Below are 18,490 nucleotides of genomic sequence, written 5' to 3' on the forward strand. Positions count from 1 at the left end.
AAAGTGCGGCCTTTCCGAAGAGAAGTCGGATCAGGAATTAAACACGCCCACTTCTGATCCGTCCAATCAGCAAGCGCGGGGCGATTTGGCCCCGCCTCCAGGCGCGTCGGAGTAGAATCGATATATGCAAATTCGAGGATCAGGGGAGATTCACGCCCCCTTTTCTCCGTCCAATGAGCGAGAGTGGCTCCACCCCCGAGCTCGTTCTGATCCAGAAATTTGCATATGGGTTCTCCTACACCACTATAAAGCGCCGAGCGCGGGGCGAATTCAGTCAGTTTTTCGGTCAAGGCGAGTTGGAGAAGAGTTTCAGTTTCGAGTTGGAGAGAAGGTTGGAGGCAGTGAGTTGGAGTCAGGAAGGTCGAGTCGGGCTCAGTCAAGTCAAGCAGTTTGAGTTGGAGAAGGGTTGGAGGCAGTCGGCTGAGGAGAATCGGGTCTGTAGAGTGGCAGTCTGTCGGGGTTCGGAGTCTGTCGGGGAGCTGCAGAGAGAGGAAGCCTGGAGCCTGGAGCGCGGTCGAGGTGATTTGCTGCAGTCGGCTGAGGAGAATTGCGGAGGGGACCGGATACCTTGGGTCCGAGGCAAGGAAGATGGCGGTCGGCGACAAGGTCGCAGTGGAGTCGCTCATCGCGGGACCCAAGCAAGCCAGCTATCCTCTTTCCCCAGAGCATCAACAATTCACCCCTTCCCCCCCCCACGCTGAGATAGTGCGAAAAGGGGGCCCCGTTCCCACCCCACTCCAAGCAGTGCCAACGAAACCCGCGAAGGAGCGTGGAGTCGGGGCACTGCCGCCACATTTGCGGCTCATCACAAGACACGGGTAGGATCCACCCGGTCTCGCGGCCCACAGGCCCCGTCTGTCCCCTTGTCTTTGAGGGTGGCCCTTTTCTTTTGCTTTTGAGTATCTGTGTTGTCGGCGCCATCTGTAAAGTAAAACTGTGTAAGTGTTGCCGTGTGCTCGCATAGTCTGTAGTAGATCTGCATTGTTGTGTTTCTTTTGTAACATCTGCTTTTGGTGCATAATTGTTGTAATTGTATATGTGTGCTTTCCGTGTGCCGCGGAATAAATGTGAATTATGTTGAACTGTTTTCCCGTTTCGCTTCGTCTTTTCTTTAATTGAATCTCCATCTTGCTTCACGTAAAGGGTTGGTAGTGGGCTTAATACGCCCGATAATTAATCGGAACCGTCGGAATTAATCGGAAATTAACACCGCTCGGTTATCCCGATAGTACGGAACGGGTCGCTTAAGTGGCCCGTGTCCGGAGTCGACCTGAGGCAAGGTGCGATCGCCCGGTCTACCCTCCGTGTGGGTACTTAGGTAGGTCAAATTTGGCGAACAACCCTATCCCACGCGGGAGGCCGAAAGGCCCACCCATGACTAGTTCCCGGCGTTAGTCCGAGAGGGTCACGACAGAATTATCCGTCCGGCGGGCACGAATTCGCGACAATATATTATCCGATCCCAAAATCATTTGACGTGCCTCACTTCCAGATATAATTGCATGCACTTGCCGAATATGCAAGAAATGTGTCCTGTCATTTTTGAGTGGAGGCGACGATGGAGTCCGGAGAGACGGACTGACAGCACCCAAAGCATAAGCTGACGACCGGTTTTGCCTCAAAATGTTTCCAGTATGTCTCACACACATTTCATCTCATATTTGAATTTGCCCGAGGGGCATTGAGTCAACCACAATGCAAATTGATGGCACCTGTATATCTGACAAGGTAGCTTGCAAAACCACCTGCCACCCTCTTCCCCTCCCAGAAGGTTATTAATTTTTTACCTGTGCTCAGTTTCCAGAAGCTTCGTGTCAAAAATTCTTTGTACTGCAGTTTTTAGTTGGATTTCAATAAGCAACCTCAGTGATGCGATACTGGCATCCTCACCACAAGCACACCACTCTACTCACATGGTTAAGATTGAGTGATGGCAAAGACAACAGTTCCATTGCTTCTTGTCTTCTTTTTATTCTTTAATGGCCACCAGTGTTCCCACATTCTTGAGGGGTTGGCTGGGGGAAGTTTTTTGCCAAAATCTTACACAAACTGGCTAACCAGGCCTGGTGCTCAAATAAGCAGTTTGGGCAGGAATTTGTAATTTGGCCATGGTGCTGGCAATAGCTCACCAACTCTTTGCAAAGGACAACAGGGGATCCTTAATGTCTACCAACTAATGCTGGCAGATGAGACACCAAGTTTAACATCCGTCTGAGGGACAGCACACGCATTGAATAATTACCTGTGAAGACAGTTTATAGGTGAGTCGGGATTCAAACCCAGGCTAGATAGCTTAGAGGCAAGTGTGCCTACCTCTAAGCTGTCCTGCCAGTGCACAGCAATTCCACTGGATTTCATTTTTAAAAAATTGACATTGTGAATTATAGTTGTGATACCGAACTGAACTGTGATGACAAGAGTTATGAATCACTGCAGTACTAGTAAATATCGGTTTAACAAAAGGTAAAAATCAACCAAAGAACCGAGAGGTCATTTTATTCACATACGTACGTACAAACAATAATATGTTTCATGATGATGCACTTTCCAAAAGAATAGATAGAATGATTGTCGTGAACTTTCCAAAGCGTGACAAGTGAACAAAGTGACTGCACAGGTGATGAGCATGCATCAGATTTTAGAATGTCAGAATGCCAACATCATAACATACCTGTGCGTTAATTTGACAAAACCACTTACAAATCGTCTCAACTGCCACATGGTGTTATCAAAAACAACAAGAAGCGAATACTTTGATATTGCGCGGCTGGGAGCAGTAAAAGTCGAGGTTAAGAATGATGAAACAATTTTGCAGTTATAAAATTTAAATGTAGACACGGTGAACTAGCATGCATGATGGGAAGAGTTGTGAGGTTGGACAAATTTCTATTTATAGCCCTCAGATCAAAGGGATGTACACGGCCATAAGTGTGACAGAAGACACAGGACAGATAGCCAATTATATAACAGCGCGATGTCGCCGCGCTATAAAAATTGTCAGCTTCAAAATAGCACTATACAGTACTACAATGGATGTGGTCATGATTTCAGGTAATTTTTGGATACAAGGTCCAGAAACATGGAAAAGCGAGGCGTAGACAGACGACAACGTCCTGACAGTGCGGCAGCAGGTGAAGCCAAGGAGATACAGAATGGGGAGGAGAAAAAAATTGAGGATGCACAGCTGTCTGCGATGTGAGAGTAACAGGTCTTATTCTTTGGCCTCATCGTGGGAGATGCCAATAACGTTGAGCTTTACATTCGACAGAATCCAGGAGAGACAGGGGTGATGCTGGGGCACCAGCCCAGAGGAGAGAGCAGTCCTCTAATTTGATGCAGACAGAGGCCTTGTATGCTGTGAGTATTTCTCATTTTTCTGAGGAATGACAGAGAATACGCAGTCTGTAGCTGGCTTTGGAGGACAGTTTTGCTACATGGTTGACCGAAGAGGTCGTGGTTTATGGTGGGGCCTTAGAGGTTCAAGAGACTGAACATCTTCCAATGGCTGACCATGAAAATAAATGCATCAGGTTAATTTGATGGTCCTTATAGAGTAACAGCATGAGGCTGAGATTTGCCAGGATTGAAAGATGTGTTCCATTTGCCAGACCAGCATTTAATCAATTCCAAATGAACATGTAAACTGGTGCATGAAAAAGAGTGGACCTTTATGAAAGTATTTCCAGGTGAATTCAACATCCGATAAGGAGCAGAGATGGCAAGCCAATGCTTTTGAGGGCAAGTTTCAGTCCTTGCCAGTTGGCTGGTGTAAACAGCCACATGCTGTGGCATTGAGGCAATGAGCTTTCACAAGAAAATAGGCATAGCGTTAAGGGCGGTAGAGAAGAAGATGAAAGTTCATAATTTCAAGGTCCAGGAATGAGGACTTATCAGTTGCAGAGATCTGGGTGAGGTAGTTTACAAGATTGTGTCAAAGTCACAGAAGGCTTCAGCTGCCATACCATGGCTGGTTGTTGTAGAGGTGACACACAGCCAGCTAACAAGGTAGTAGTTGAATTCTCCACAAGTGAGGAAAAGAGTATTAATGGGATGGAAAGTCAAGTTGATGAATGTTCCTGGAAATGAAGGTGAATGCATGGAGTCATAACTCATCATAATTAATGGACAGCACACCATAACCGACAAACATTCAGTGGTTGCAGAAAGGAATCATATCCAGAGGTATTCCAATGAGCAAAGAAGACTTTGTGTTAACAATGGAGTGAGCAATGGAGTTCTTCCCAGACAGCAACACCACCACCTGAATGAGGGGTGGGGGGGGAGTGGAGGCCTGTTGGATCAAACCAGCGAGAGACAGAACAATTAGACACATCCTCTAAGGAGTATGTTACGATTAAGCAAAAATCAGAAAAAGAAAATGACAAAATAATATATAATTTAAGAGGAATCAAAGGACAAGCTTATCCATTGCTATGTAAAATTTCGTGTAAAAACCATATTTTGTCGACACAAATGGCAATTGTAATTATTTTAAAAGTAAATCTGTTTAAGTGCAATCAAAGGACAAGCTTGTCTCTTGTCGCATGATGTTTCAGTCGAATATGCTTTATTTCAGCTGTACAGGGTGTTTCAGTAACACAGATGGCTGTGGGTGGATGTCCTGCTTGGCAGGAATCAGCAGCAACGGGTAATTTTCATGAAATCTGACAATTTCTTCAATGCTGTCATATCGCTTGAAAAAACAAAAAAGGCAAAAGTATGTCAATACGTGATTGTATCTTAGGTTCAAATCCCATGTACTATGTTGATGATGATCCCCTCCCTGCAGTCTTTCAAGAGTACCATCAATACCCACCTCATCCTTTCTCCCATAAGTCCTCTCCCAATACACTGACTCACTCCCTCACCTCCTCTTTCTGTCACTCAGGTGAAGGGTGATGTCTCAGTCTGTGAACCTGCTGCCCTCTGTCATTTAACCCCTCCTCGAGCCAAAACACGTGTGTGTGTGTGTGCCTATGTGTGTATCATGATATACAATCCATACATCTCAATGGGATTGCACCGCAGCCAATAATGGGAAGATAATATAATTCTCAATTTTCTAGACCAAACCACACCGGAGGGTATGGTGAGATGCGAATCCGTACACTTCTGAACTTCCAAGGTGAAAATGGACTGCATTTTCTAACTCAGTGGAGTCGATTGACTCGAAGAAATGTTTAGATGGCCAACAAATTAATTATATAGATTCGAAAATATCGAAATGAGTAGGATTAGTGACTCAACTCAAGAAATGATAAATCTTGTTTTAGGTCACATTTTCGAAATGGTAGTGAATTCAATGTCGGTGCAGTCATTTCTTAGAGTAAATCGACGCTATAGAGTTCGAAAATGCACTCCATTTCCACCTCGGACATCCAGAAGTACCCGTAATTGTACCTGACCATACCCTAATTTAACCAACTCATGAAACTAAAAGTCGTCATATGGCGCGACCTCTAAATCACCTCCGATCAACTTAAAAGTTTTTATGCTGGTTACTGAATCATAGTGGAATAATTTAAGGCTTGTGGAGACATCTGAATTTTTTATCGTTTTTTTTTTGCTGTTTTTGGACCACCTATATATATATATACATATATTACCAAGGGAGGATTCAGACTCATTCCCAGATGGTAACCCAGAAGCCGGCAAGTCTCAGATATTTCCACGGTATGACGGGTTGCCAGGCAACCACGGCCGCCTTCAAGAACATTTAACTCAAGCAGGTCAGGCCTGGTTTGGAAGCATGTGCTGGAGCAACGCTTCAATGTATCCACTTTCCGCCGGCACTCCATGGGCCTCATCTGGCCATCACCCAGGCAGATCACTAGCCCATCCCCACATGCTTGAGATCCTGATCAACCTGTTGCAACCACGAAGCATGTGGTCAGCTAATTGACCTCCTCCACTCACAAGGCACCCTCGCTGAGAGAATCAGCGTCAGGAAAATGAGCCACATCTCCATACAGCCACAGCTGATGCTCACGCACTATGCAGGAAACAAATCTCATTTGAGTCTCTCTCAGCAACTGCTCGTTGGACAAAAAGTCTGACCAGCGATCGCCAAGGATTCTCCGAAGAGACCTGCGACCAAAGCAATTAAGTCGCTGTCTCAGATCCCTGGTCAGGGTCCAAGTCTCACATTCACAGAGCAATACTGGAAGGAACAAGGACCTGAGACTCAGACTTTTGTCCTCCTGCCCAGGTACTGACAGCGCCCCACCCCATGATCCAATATCAATGACTCCCCAGGCCCGATCCATACGTCTATTGACCTCTGGCTCACGGCCAGCAGAGACAAGAATATCACTGCCAAGGTAAGTGAAACTCTCCATGTCCTCAATATCCTCACCACAAACAGACACAGACAAGATAGCTGCATCCAAGATGTCAATGAAAGCCTGGATCTTAGTTTTGACCCATGAAACCCGTAATCCCAGTGGATCTGACTCCTCATTCAGCATAATGAGGGTCCCCAAAAGGATCTCCAGAGTCTCCACAAAGATGACAGCATCATTTATGAAATGAAGGGCAGAGATCTTGACATTCCCAAATGATATACCGCAGCTTGATCTCTCTGACATTCTCCCCAGAATCCAGTCCATACAAATGCTGAAAAGTGTGGGGGCCAGTGCACACCCATGACAAACTCCAGTAACAACTGGAAATTAGTCAGATATGGGATCACCTCATCTCACAGCACTCTCAGAACCAGAGTGTAGTTCAGACATCAAATTGAACAGTTTTGGTGGCATCCCGTGAAGAATAAGAATCTCTATTTTCCACGAAGACTCCAGAGGGCATCCGGATTCACTGACTCGAACACTTTAGAGAGATCAACATCGGCTGCAGGCAGCCCCTGCCGAAACTCGTGTCTGCGTTCGGTGAGGACCCGAAGGGCAAGGATACGGTCAATCGTTGACCTCTTTGTTATAATGCCTGACTGCTCTGGATGCTGGTGCTCAAGCAGGTGGTGACGGACCCAATCAAGAATTATCTAAGCAAAGACCTTGCCTGGCTCTAAGAGCAGAGTCATCCCTCATTAGTCATTGCAGTCCTGGTGATCACCCTTCCCTTTCCAGAGAGGGACAACAGAGCCTCTCTTCCAGTCAGTTTGGATGATGACTGTGTTCCAGGCAGAGCACAGAACTGCATGCAATGACTTGAGTACAGCATTTCCACCAGCCTTGAGAGGTTTAGCATGGATGCCACAGATGGTATACGCAATTTCAACTGTTTCACCATGGCCAGTGTTTCCACAAATGAAGGTGGACAGTGATTGGAGGGTCAGCAATAGGGATAGTAACACCCCCGACATCCAACTCAATAGCTGCTGGATCAGTCTGCGATAGCCGCTCAAAGTAACCGGTCCAGCGGGCCTTCACTTTGGACTCGTCTGTCAAGAGCCCTCCACCCTCTGCTCTAACTGCAGTACACCGAGGGATGGGTTTGGAGAAATGCAATGTGTGAATTCCCCTGTAAACAGGATGAGAATCACTTGACCACAGGTGATGCTCTTCCCCCTCACAGATTCCTCACACATAGGCCTCCTTGTCCACCCTGAGCGCACGTCCTGAGCGCACGCACGTCCTCTGCCATTAAGCCGAGCCCTGCGACTATGGTCAATTGTATCCAGCGTCCCTTGAGATATTAAATTTTTCTTCACCCTCTGGTGAGTTCCAAGACATCCACCAGCAACATCAACGATGGTGGTCTTGAAGGCTCTGCACAATTCTTCAGGACTCCCCCAAATCACTCAGACCCCAAAATCCCCAATCAGCCAGTTCAAAAATTCCTTAGCTGCACTCTCATCTTTGAGCTTGCCACCATCCAGCTCAGGATGGGATTTTAGCATTATCCCGGATATAAGTGTAACTTCAGAATTGCTACCACAAGCCTGTGGTCGGTATTGAGGAACTGAGCACTCCGGTAGACTCTGCAGCTCTGGATCATCCTCTAGCGACCATCAAAGAGCACATGGTCAATCTCCTTTTCCACACCACCAGCATTGGAATACCAAGTTCAGCGATGAGCTTATGGGTGCTGAAACCATTAAAGAACCAGCCACCCTAAGTCCATGGCTTCTTGCAAAGTCAAGGAAGTTAGTGTTATTCTGGTTCACAGTTCCAGATCCATGGGGACCAACACATGTCTCATAACCATCCCTATAAGTTCCAGTCAATGCATTGAAATCCCCCAAGAAATCCCCAAGGCATCCTTCACGGCGAGATCACTCACCTCAGTCGGAGCATATACTAAGACCAGGGAAATGACACCCAAGGAGTGACAAATCCTTGCTCTCCTAATACGCTCGTTGACTGGTGTTACCTCAATTATCATTGGAATAAGCTTATTGGACACAGCGCAAGCAACTCCTTTGGCATGGTAACCATTAGAGTGACCAGCCAATAGTAGGTGTACCCACCCGCCATTATCTCGCCACTATCCGGTCTCCAAACCTCAGAGAGTGCTGCAATATCGATGTTCAAGCACTTGAGATCAGATGATAACAGAGACGACAATCTTCTGGGTGGCAGATGGATGGTTACTCTGTGCGAATTATGCGGTTTTACCATGTGAGACATAATCAGTGATGATGCTCACCATTACAGTTAGGAGTTGCGTCTGATATACATATACATATACATATACATATACATATACATATACATATACATATACATATACATATACATATACATATACATATACATATACATATACATATACATATACATATACATATACATATACATATACATATACATATATATATATATATATATACATATACATATACATATATATATATATATATATATATATATATATATATATATATATATATATATGAAAAAAAAGAACATCCACCAGTGAATGAATGAATAACCAATTAGCTCTCATGTAATCAATTAAACGCAAGTGGCTAGGATTACATAAATAAATAATGGACTGTGAATGGAGGGTTATTCCCTTTATTCACAAGTGAGAGATGGGGGTGGGTCTTCGTTTTTTCACTTATATGTTGACACCTTTTGATGTTTACATGTGGCACATGCTTGGGAGCCTCATTGGTGTGCATTTCTGTCTGCGCTGTCACTGATTATTTGCCAACAAGGCGGCGAAACCAGTCCGCCAGCTGAGGGGGTGTATAGCGTTAGGATTCTCATGTGTGTACTATTTGTGAATGTCTTTACGGCAGCTGTTGAGCAACTCTGGGAAGGGTTGAATATATTCACACTTGTATCCACAACACCACATACACTACACAGACATACTTCTTCAAAGTATTGCACACACTTTTTCCAACAAAGAAATTGAATGTTGGATCATTCTGCTCAATAAATAAATGAAAAAGTAGATTTTTTTCGTGTGCTATTTGTTTCATCAGGTTCTGTTTATGTATTATTATGACTTCGATGAAGATCTGATCATATTTCAGGTGAATTTTATGCAGAAATACAGAAAATTGTTCACAATTTCACAAACCTTTTCCAGAGTTTGTTCACAAACTTTTTCTCACCACTGTGTGCATATGTTGCGAAGTTATAAACATGTAGATATCCTGTACATGTTCTACAGAAAACTTTCAGACATTAAATCCTTCCTCTTCTCCAATGGCTTGATTTCCAATCATCAATTTCCTTTCAGACCAGGTCACTCTTCCCTGGATATGCTGCTTCTGCTCTCCCAACAATGGATAAAGGTATGCAATGCCGGAAATGAAATCAGAGCCATATCCCTAGACATATCACGTGCTTTTGACACGGTCTGGCACCGTGCCCTGCTCACCAAACTATCTTCCTATGGTATCCAAGACCATCTCCACTCATGGCTCACAGACTTCCTCTCCTGTCACAGTCAACGTGTGGCCCTAAATGGAGTTCCTGCATCCACTTTTCCTGTCCAAGCTGGAGTTCCTCAAGGTAGCATTCTCGGCCCTGTTTTTTTCTGCTTTTCATCACTGATCTCTCTGACTCTCTGGAAAATCCTCTTTATCTCTTTGCTGATGACTCCACCCTCTGCCGTACCATCTGTCATCCCTCAGAATGGCAAGCCGCAGCTTCTCCGCTCTGTGCAGATCTGGATAAAATCACAAACTGGTCCAACACGTGGAACATGTCTTTCAATCCTGAAAATTCTCACACTCTCACTATGTCTCTCCAAAAAGACCGTTCAGAAACTCCCCCATCTACTTTCTCAACAATCCTCTGGAGGAAGTCTCATTCAAGCTTCTGAGTCTTCCTATCTGCCATGATTTTTTCCTGGAAAAGCCACATTTCCAACCTGGCCTCCAAAGCCAGTCACCGGCTGGGAATCCTCCATCGTGCAAAGTCCTTCCTTGGCCCACTTGTGCTCCTGACCACATGCAAAGCTTTCATCCACAGCCTGACGGAGATGACTCCTCTCCCCTCTGGGCTGGTGCTCCTGCCTCTCACCTTTCTCACCTTCACACTGTGGAAACGAAGGCATTTAGGATCATTGATATCTCCTGCGGTGAGGTTGAGTGTTTGGCCCTCTCACTCTCACCACAGGCAGGTCAGTGGTCTTTCTGTCTTCTACCGTCTCCTGTCCAGCCTCGCCCCCCCCCGCTCTCTCTGCGATTTGTCCCCACCACATTTCCACAGGGCGCTCAATGTCCGCCAACAAACCCCTTCTGGTAAAACTACCAAAATCACGAATCACTGGTCACTTTCACTCTTTTAGTCCTCTTTTTTCCCGCCTTTGGCATAAACTCCCCCACTCTCTTTAATCCCATTCTTCCCTCCAGGCCTTCAAAACAGCTGTTCACCACCGCCTCTTATCATCCCCCATCCAAATCCTCGATCTTTTCTACCCCCGATAATCCACCCAAGCCGACCTTCTTCAAATTCCCTGCTTTCCTTCCTGAAAGTCCCTGTAATATCCATCTTGTATACCCCGTGTTCCTCACCCCATCCCTCTCCATTCCACTGATCTCCTCATGTCTCTGTTCTCCATTGTTTTGTCCTTCCCACTCCCGCTCCTCTTGTCTCATGCCTCCCTTGCTGTGCGTTGTGTGTTAGCTCTCATACGAGCCTCGACAAGGTATACAAAAACAGAAAAACCTCACTTCTGCAGAAAGTTTGCAATATATCATGATGTGCGGTAAGTATAATTTGCTGGTGGGATTGGAACCCAAATCCAATAAAAAAAACTTTCACTTTTTGCCAAGATACATCACACTGCAAAGAACGTTAAGCTGGCAGTTTGACTGACCTTGAAGACTGCAGGCATATACATTATTTCAGATTGTTTAAATACCCAAACATTTGATATTCCCATGAGGCAATTTTGCCTTTGGAAAATGGTGCAAATATAAATGAATGCTTATTGACAAATTTGAAAAAAACAGGGCTGGAAGGATAGTCTCGAGGTATGTGCACTCATCCCTGAGCTGTCAAGCTTGCTTTTGAATCTATGCCAAGGTGTAAATTGTCCCCATGGTGTTTTGCATGCAGGACGAGGCATCAATGTGTGACATCCATCAATGGATGTAATACTGGTGGACTCATCTGGCAGCACTGCTTGTTGGTAGAAAGTTAAATATCCCACAGTGTTCATCTCGTGACATAGTTAACACTTGCTTTATCTGGGCATTTATTGATGTGAATAACGAAAATGTTTTTGTCCAAACCAACTTTTTTTCACTCTGCACTGCCCAGATCCTTGGTGATCAACATGGTGTCGTTTTTTTTTAATTTTGTGCGACCAGTGGCTTGGAAATAGATGCAAAACTGACACACAGACATGGGATCTTATGACTGTATATAAATATTCGTTTTACCTCTTCATTTGCTTTTTCACTCCCAAGTGCATATTTTTTGCTTTCGCTGATGTAACGTATTTTGATGTTGTGCACTGTGCCGTTATTGAAAACCACCAAGCTGTATGGCTGCTCAGATGATCCAAATGTACTTTTCCTGATGAGAAATGCTCCATCCTGCAACGTTAAACACACCCGTACACACTCTTGTAAATGGGTTCTTTCCGTGAGAAAGATTTGATTTATTCATGTAAAGTGAGAATCGCCAGTGATCTCTGCTGTTTAATTTTTACGCATGAGCCTAATGGAAGATTAATATTTCAGGAATCCATTTTTTACATATGCAAATATAGTGGTATATTTACATCTCAAACACTGTTCCATGCATTCATCTTCCCTTCCATTATTCCGATATCCCCAAAACGGCTCTCTGCACTGCCCCCCCCCCAAACATACTTTGTACTTTTTCATTGCTTAACAGTCCTTGGTACCTTTCCACTCACACCATCTTTCAGAATTTAGACTTTAAAAGTGAAACCTGTATCGTGTGTTGAGTGGCCATCTATTTATTACATAAGCATGGGTGGACAGGGCTAAGTAGGTTAATAGATATTTAAGAAAAGGAAAAGATGAGTGAAGATAGGAAAAACACTGGAGTGCTAGGACAGTGGTAGATGGAGAGGTAAGCGGAGGATGTGTGAAGGTAACCTCCTCTTACCATGCTCCCCCCTCCATCTCTTTAACCAAACATCTTTCATTCAAGAAGAAAATTTGCATAATGTCATTTTTTCCCCTCCTTTTAAAAAAATTGGTCTGATATTTTTTGGCCTGAACCTTTTCCTTTCATTTCATTCAAATATTTTTTTCTTTCTTGTTATTGGTCATTAATTGAAGTTGATTTGTAGACCTTGGTGTTCCACAAGCCGACAGTAAATACATCAGGATGTAAACACCACCTTGAAAGAATGTGTGAAACAGGACTTATAAAAGGACACATTTGTGCAGAGTTTTGCTTGGGGGGCAAAGAGGAACGTTTTCGCTTCCCCTCGGTTGTCTTGTTTGTAATTTAGATTTTTTTTTTTGTAGTTTTATTTGGACACCTTTAAAAATTGTTTCGGGATGGAAACTTCAATGTCATATGCAACTTTGGGACATCTTGACCGATTTTCTAATTTTATGTTTAAAAAATCTTCAGAAAGTTTCCAGCTACTGCACCATAATAGGACTCAATGGGAATGACCTCTGTTCAAAAAGCCGTTGCGCATCCCCAGTTATTTAATTACATTGAGTTTCACTCCCAAGTGTTTGGCATGGAATACTATTTAATTAAAAACAGGTTTAGTCAACGGAGTCATTTTCAAATCATTGATGTCCTTTTAGGTTTACTCGACCTTCACTGTGGACATGTGTGTGTATAATTGCCCTTTATCTACCCCTGCTGGAGGAATTGACCCCTACATTTCTAAAATCCTGTATTGTTCCCTGAAGAAAGAGTGGGAGGAAGAATAGAAGGTAAAGGTTTGGAGAAGAGAAGGAAATTATAATATGAGACATACAGGGAGGGTGGGGGATATTTTGATACATAACTAAAAAGCATCCCAAACTGGAAAGCTCATCCAAGTCCACTTTGTACTTGAATTACTTTTGATGAAAACAATGGCTAAAAAAAATGTAAATTTGATTCATTAGTTCTCTCCACATTCTCAAAATAAAGGTTTGTTGAAAATTTGATGACAAAGGATCAAATGGTAAAAAAAAAAAAACGTTATGGCCTGGAGACACACACACACAATTGCAAAACCCCATCTCCTGCTGTGCATAGGACAGGTTAGTATATCCTCTAAATATTATTCAGTACCATTTGGTTGTCTGAGCATATCAACAATCACATAAACGAATGAACCCTTTATCATGATATGTAATTTCAATTGTGAAATAACCTTCCTTCAGAAACCACTTGGCCACATACAAGTGGTGTTCCAAATGTTTATAATACTTATAACTCCAAGGGGTCCTGCGATACTTGCTTCCATGTTCATTACTCGGGAAATCCAGTCTATAAACAAGATACCTGCAATAGTCAAAAAAAATGCAAACAGTTTTTTAACAGACTTATATAAATTTAGTAGGAAAATATTTTTTCTCTCTCATTCCATTTTGTTGTGGATTGAAAATAAAAAGAAAAAACTTTGGCATTTCTTCGACTGTTGTGAGTTTCTCGTTTGTTTTAAACGCCCCATGTGGCTGTCTTACAAAGTCTTGGCCTTGGCATGTATGCAAGAAAACGATATAACATTATGACAGTGAATAAGATTATACTTCCAACAAAAAAGTTCTTACCAATCCTTTTTCCTTTACTGCCTTCTCTGCTTTCTCACGGTTGGAGCAATTGGTGAACCAAAAAACTTTTCTAACGAGGGCCTGCTTTGAACAGAACAAAAAAAAGCTTCTTGTCTCTTCTTTTGAACATCCTTAAGGATGTTCATCATGTGTAGTACAATCTTCACCAAAAAAAGCATTTTGTGAAGTCCAACTGTTGTTCATTAAATCACGAGTTTGACTTGGAATGTCAGTATGACGGCATACTTACAGACGAATCTGAAAGAGGATCCAAACAGAGGGTAAGTTTTCTATTCAAAATAAGTAAATAAGAACAAGTATAATCAAACAATCTCCCCTCACCCCCAAAAAATAAAATAATTATAACATTGTAACACCTTCAGGACAGAAAATAGAAAATGCAGGAAACACTGATTCTTTTTAGCAACCTTCTCACATCCCTTTGTTCAGTCCACATGTTGTCCTACTTCCCCACCCTCAGGCAATTGCCCCCTACCCTCTATCACCTTGCTCTTTCATGAGAGTAGACTTTGGATGCAAAACAGCAACAGCTTAACATGCACTGGAGGCCCATTTCACGTTTGAAATGAATATCAAGATTGTGCATCGTAAACAGCCCCCAAACTAGAGGGGGAGCACTGGGGAGAGTGCAAAACCTCCGCCGCCAACACTGCTGGGTCACTCAAGTGAACCTTGTATCTTATTCATTAAATATGATGTCAACAGTGCTGACAGAGTTATAGTTCTTTTCTCCAACATTTTTTTGTGTGTGTGTGTGTGGGGGGGGGGGGGGAGTTGGAAATCACTTAAAACATGTAAAAATGCAAAAAAAAAAAATAATAATTCTCAATTTTTTTTTGGGTCAGGTCAGGTCAGGTATGGGAGCATGTGCCAGAACAGCGTGTCGCTACGTCCACTTTCCGCCGGTACTCCAGGGGCCTCCGTCTGGCCATCGCCCAGGCAGATGCCTGGCCCATCCCCATCTCCTTGAGATGATGGTCAACCTGCTGCAACTACGAGGCACGTGGTCGGCCCACTGGCCTGCTCCACTCACGAGACTCCGCCGCAGAGAGAATCTGGTGAGCAGGATCAGCGTCAGGAAAACGAGCCACATGTCCATACAGCCACAACTGACACGCACGGACTATGCAGGTAACAAAGCTCATCCGAGTCTCTCTCAGCAGCCGCTCGTTGGACACAAAATCTGAGCAGCGATAGCCAAGGATTCTCCGAAGAGACCTGGTACCAAAGGAATTAAGTCTCCATCTCAGATCCTTGGTCAGAGTCCAAGTCTCGCATCCATAGAGCAAGACTGGAAGTACCAAGGACCTGAAGACTCGGACTTTCATCCTCCCGCACAGGTACCAGCAGCGCCACACCCCATGATCCATTGAATCCATGACTCCCCAGGCCCGACCCAGACATCTATTGACCTCTGACTCACAGCCAGCAGAGACATGAATATCACTGCCAAGGTAAGTGAATCTCTCCACGACCTCAACATCCTCACCACAAACAGATACAGACAGGACAGCAGCATCCAAGATGTCACCGAAAGCCTAGCTCTTAGTTTTGACCCAAGAAACCCGTAATCCCAGCGGCTCCGACTCCTCATTCAGCACCTCGAGGGCCCCAAAAGGATATCTAAAGTCTCTGCAAAGATGACTGCATCATCTGCAAAATCAAGGTCCGAGATGTTGACATTCCCAAACGATGCACTGCAGCTTGATCTCTCCGACATCCTCCCTAAAATCCCGTCCATACAAGTGCTGAAAAGTGTGGGGGCCAGTACACACCCCTGACGAACTTCAATAACAACTGGAAATAAGTCAGAGATGGTACCACCACACTTCACATCACTCTCAGTACCAGAGTAGAGTTCAGACATCAGATCGATCAGTTTTGGTGGCACCCCACGAAGACCAAGAATCCTCCAGAGAGCATCCCGATTCACTGAATCGAACGCTTGACAAAGATCAACATAGGCTGCAAGCAGCCCCTGCCAAAACTCTCACCTGCGTTCAGTGAGGACACAAAGAGCAAGGATACGGTCAATCGTTGACCTCTTTGGTGTAAAGCCTGACTGCTCTGGACACTGCTGCTCAAGCAGATGGTGGTGAACACTATCAAGAATTATCCGAGCAAAGACCTTGCCCGGCACTGAGAGCAGCGTCACCCCTCAGTAGTTGTTGCAGTCTTGGCGATCACCCTTCCGTTTCCAGAGAGGAACAACAAGGCCCCTCTTCCAATCATTTGGGATGATGCCTGTGTTCCAGGCAGAGCACAAAATTGCATGCAACGACACGAGTGCAGCATTTCCACCAGCCTTGAGAAGTTCAGCATGGATGCCACAGATCCCTGGAGCTTTACCCTGTTTCAACCAGTTCACCGCAGCCCGTGTTTCCACAAGTGAAGGTGGACCACAGTTGATTTGAGGGTCAGCAACAGGGATTGTAACACCCTTGACGTCCAACTCGACAGCTGTGGGATCAGCTTGGTACAACCACTCAAAGTAACCGGCCCAGCGGGCCTTCACTTCAGACTCCTCTGTCAAGAGCCTACCACTCTCTGCTCTAACGGCAGTGCTCCGAGGAATGGGCTTGGATGAACGCAATGTGCGAATTCCCCTGTAAGCGGGACGAGAATCACCTGTCCACAGGTGATGCTTTACCCCTTCACAGATTCCTCGCACATCGGCCTCCTTGTCCACCCTCAGTGCACATACAGTTTTACGCCTCAGCTCCCTGAACAGCTCAGCTCTGCCATTCAGCCTGACCCTGTGACTCTGATCAATGGTATCCAGTGTCCCTTGAGAGACAAAATTCTTCTTTGCCCTGCGGTGAGTTCCAATACATCCACCGGCAACATCAAGGACGGTGGTCTTGAAGGCGCTCCACAACTCTTCAGGACCCCCCAAAGCACCCAGACCTCCCAAGTGTCCACTCAGCCTGTTCACAAACTCCTCAGCTACTCTCTCATCCCTGAGCTTGCCAACATCCAGCCTAGGCTGGGATGGTACCATTCTCCAGGATTTAAGGTGCAGCTTTAGAGTTGCAACAACAAGCCTGTGCTCAGTATTGAGGAACTGAGCACTCTGGTAGACCCTGCAGTTCTGGATCATCCTCCAGCGACCGTCAATGAGGACATGGTCAATCTCCTTTGCCGCACCACCAGCGTTGGAATACCAAGTCCAGCGATGAGCTTGTGGGCGCTGAAACCATGAACCAGCCACCCTAAGTCCATGACTTCTTGCAAAGTCAAGGAACTTAGTGCTATTCTGGTTCATAGTTCCTGACCCATGGGGACCAACACACATCTCATAACCATCCTTATCAGTTCCAGTCGATGCATTAAAATCCCCCAAGACTAGAAGTGTATCTTGTCTGCGGCAATGATCATCCACAGACTCGAGCGTGGCGTAGAATTCATCCTAAACGGTGAGATCACTCGCCTCGGTCGGAGCATTAACAGAGACCAGGGAAATGACACCTAAGGAGTGACGAATCCTTAATCTCATAATACGCTCGTTGACCGGTGTTTCCTCAATGATTATTGGGGTCAGCTTATTGGACACAGCCACAGCAACTCCATTGGCATGGCAACCATCAGAGCGAACAGACCAATAGTAGGTGTAACCACCCACCATTATCTCGCCGCAATCCGGTCTCCGAACCTCAGAGAGAGCTGCAATCCCGATGTCCAAACGCTTGAGCTCAGATGATAACAGAGACAGGTGATCATCCTCTCTTAGGGATAGGACATTCCAGGCACCCACCCGAAGGGACCGCCTCAGGTTAACCCAAGGAGACCGCCGTCTGGTGGACAACACCTCAGCACCACTCCGACACACTCTCCCGCAATCTGACCCAGGGATGTTTTTTTTGGGGGGTGGGTGGGGGGGTTGGAAATCACTTAAAACATGAAGAAATGCAAAAAAAAATATTTTTTTTCTCTAACAATTTTTTTGGGTCGTGGGGCGGGGGGATGTATACCATTATATATACCATATAATGGTATATTATATATACCAAGTCCAAAATTTAATGGCATGATCCTTGGACCATACCTAACCCCCCCCCCCCCCCCACCAAGTTTCGTCGAAATCCGTCTCGGAGTTTTTCCGTAATACTGTTCACAAACAAACAAACAAACAGAAAGGGGTGAAAACAGTAACCTCCATACATCTTCGAAGATGGCGGAGGTTAAAGATCATATTCCATTGTCTTTAACACTTGCATTGTGTTCACACAGAAAAATGAGTCAAAAGTTGCTTCAGATGTGAGGTGTGTGAATGGAAGTTAGTATGTTGCAGTTAAAGGAGAGTTAATCCGTCTGAGTTTTGGGTTAGAGCGGGATTGATTA

General features: G+C 44.8%; 1 protein-coding gene across 1 annotated transcript in view; it reads right to left on the reverse strand.

Moving 5' to 3' along the window:
• Positions 1–2,480: 2,480 nt before the first annotated feature.
• Positions 2,481–18,490, reverse strand: part of LOC147012608 (uncharacterized) — an 81,670-nt gene continuing 65,660 nt past the window's right edge. The window contains exons 13-15 of the mRNA XM_085853630.1: positions 14,129–14,386; positions 11,810–11,965; positions 2,481–4,693 (exon numbers count right to left, since the gene is read on the reverse strand). Of these exons, the coding sequence (XP_085709756.1) occupies positions 14,358–14,386 (29 nt within the window). The 3' untranslated portion in view covers positions 2,481–4,693; positions 11,810–11,965; positions 14,129–14,357. The remainder of the gene's footprint in view (positions 4,694–11,809; positions 11,966–14,128; positions 14,387–18,490) is intronic.

This window comes from Eptatretus burgeri, chromosome 14 (genome assembly GCF_056783735.1).
Source record: "Eptatretus burgeri isolate ZD-2024b chromosome 14, Ebu_testis_v1, whole genome shotgun sequence".
In the NCBI taxonomy this organism is placed as follows: Eukaryota; Metazoa; Chordata; class Myxini; order Myxiniformes; family Myxinidae; genus Eptatretus; species Eptatretus burgeri.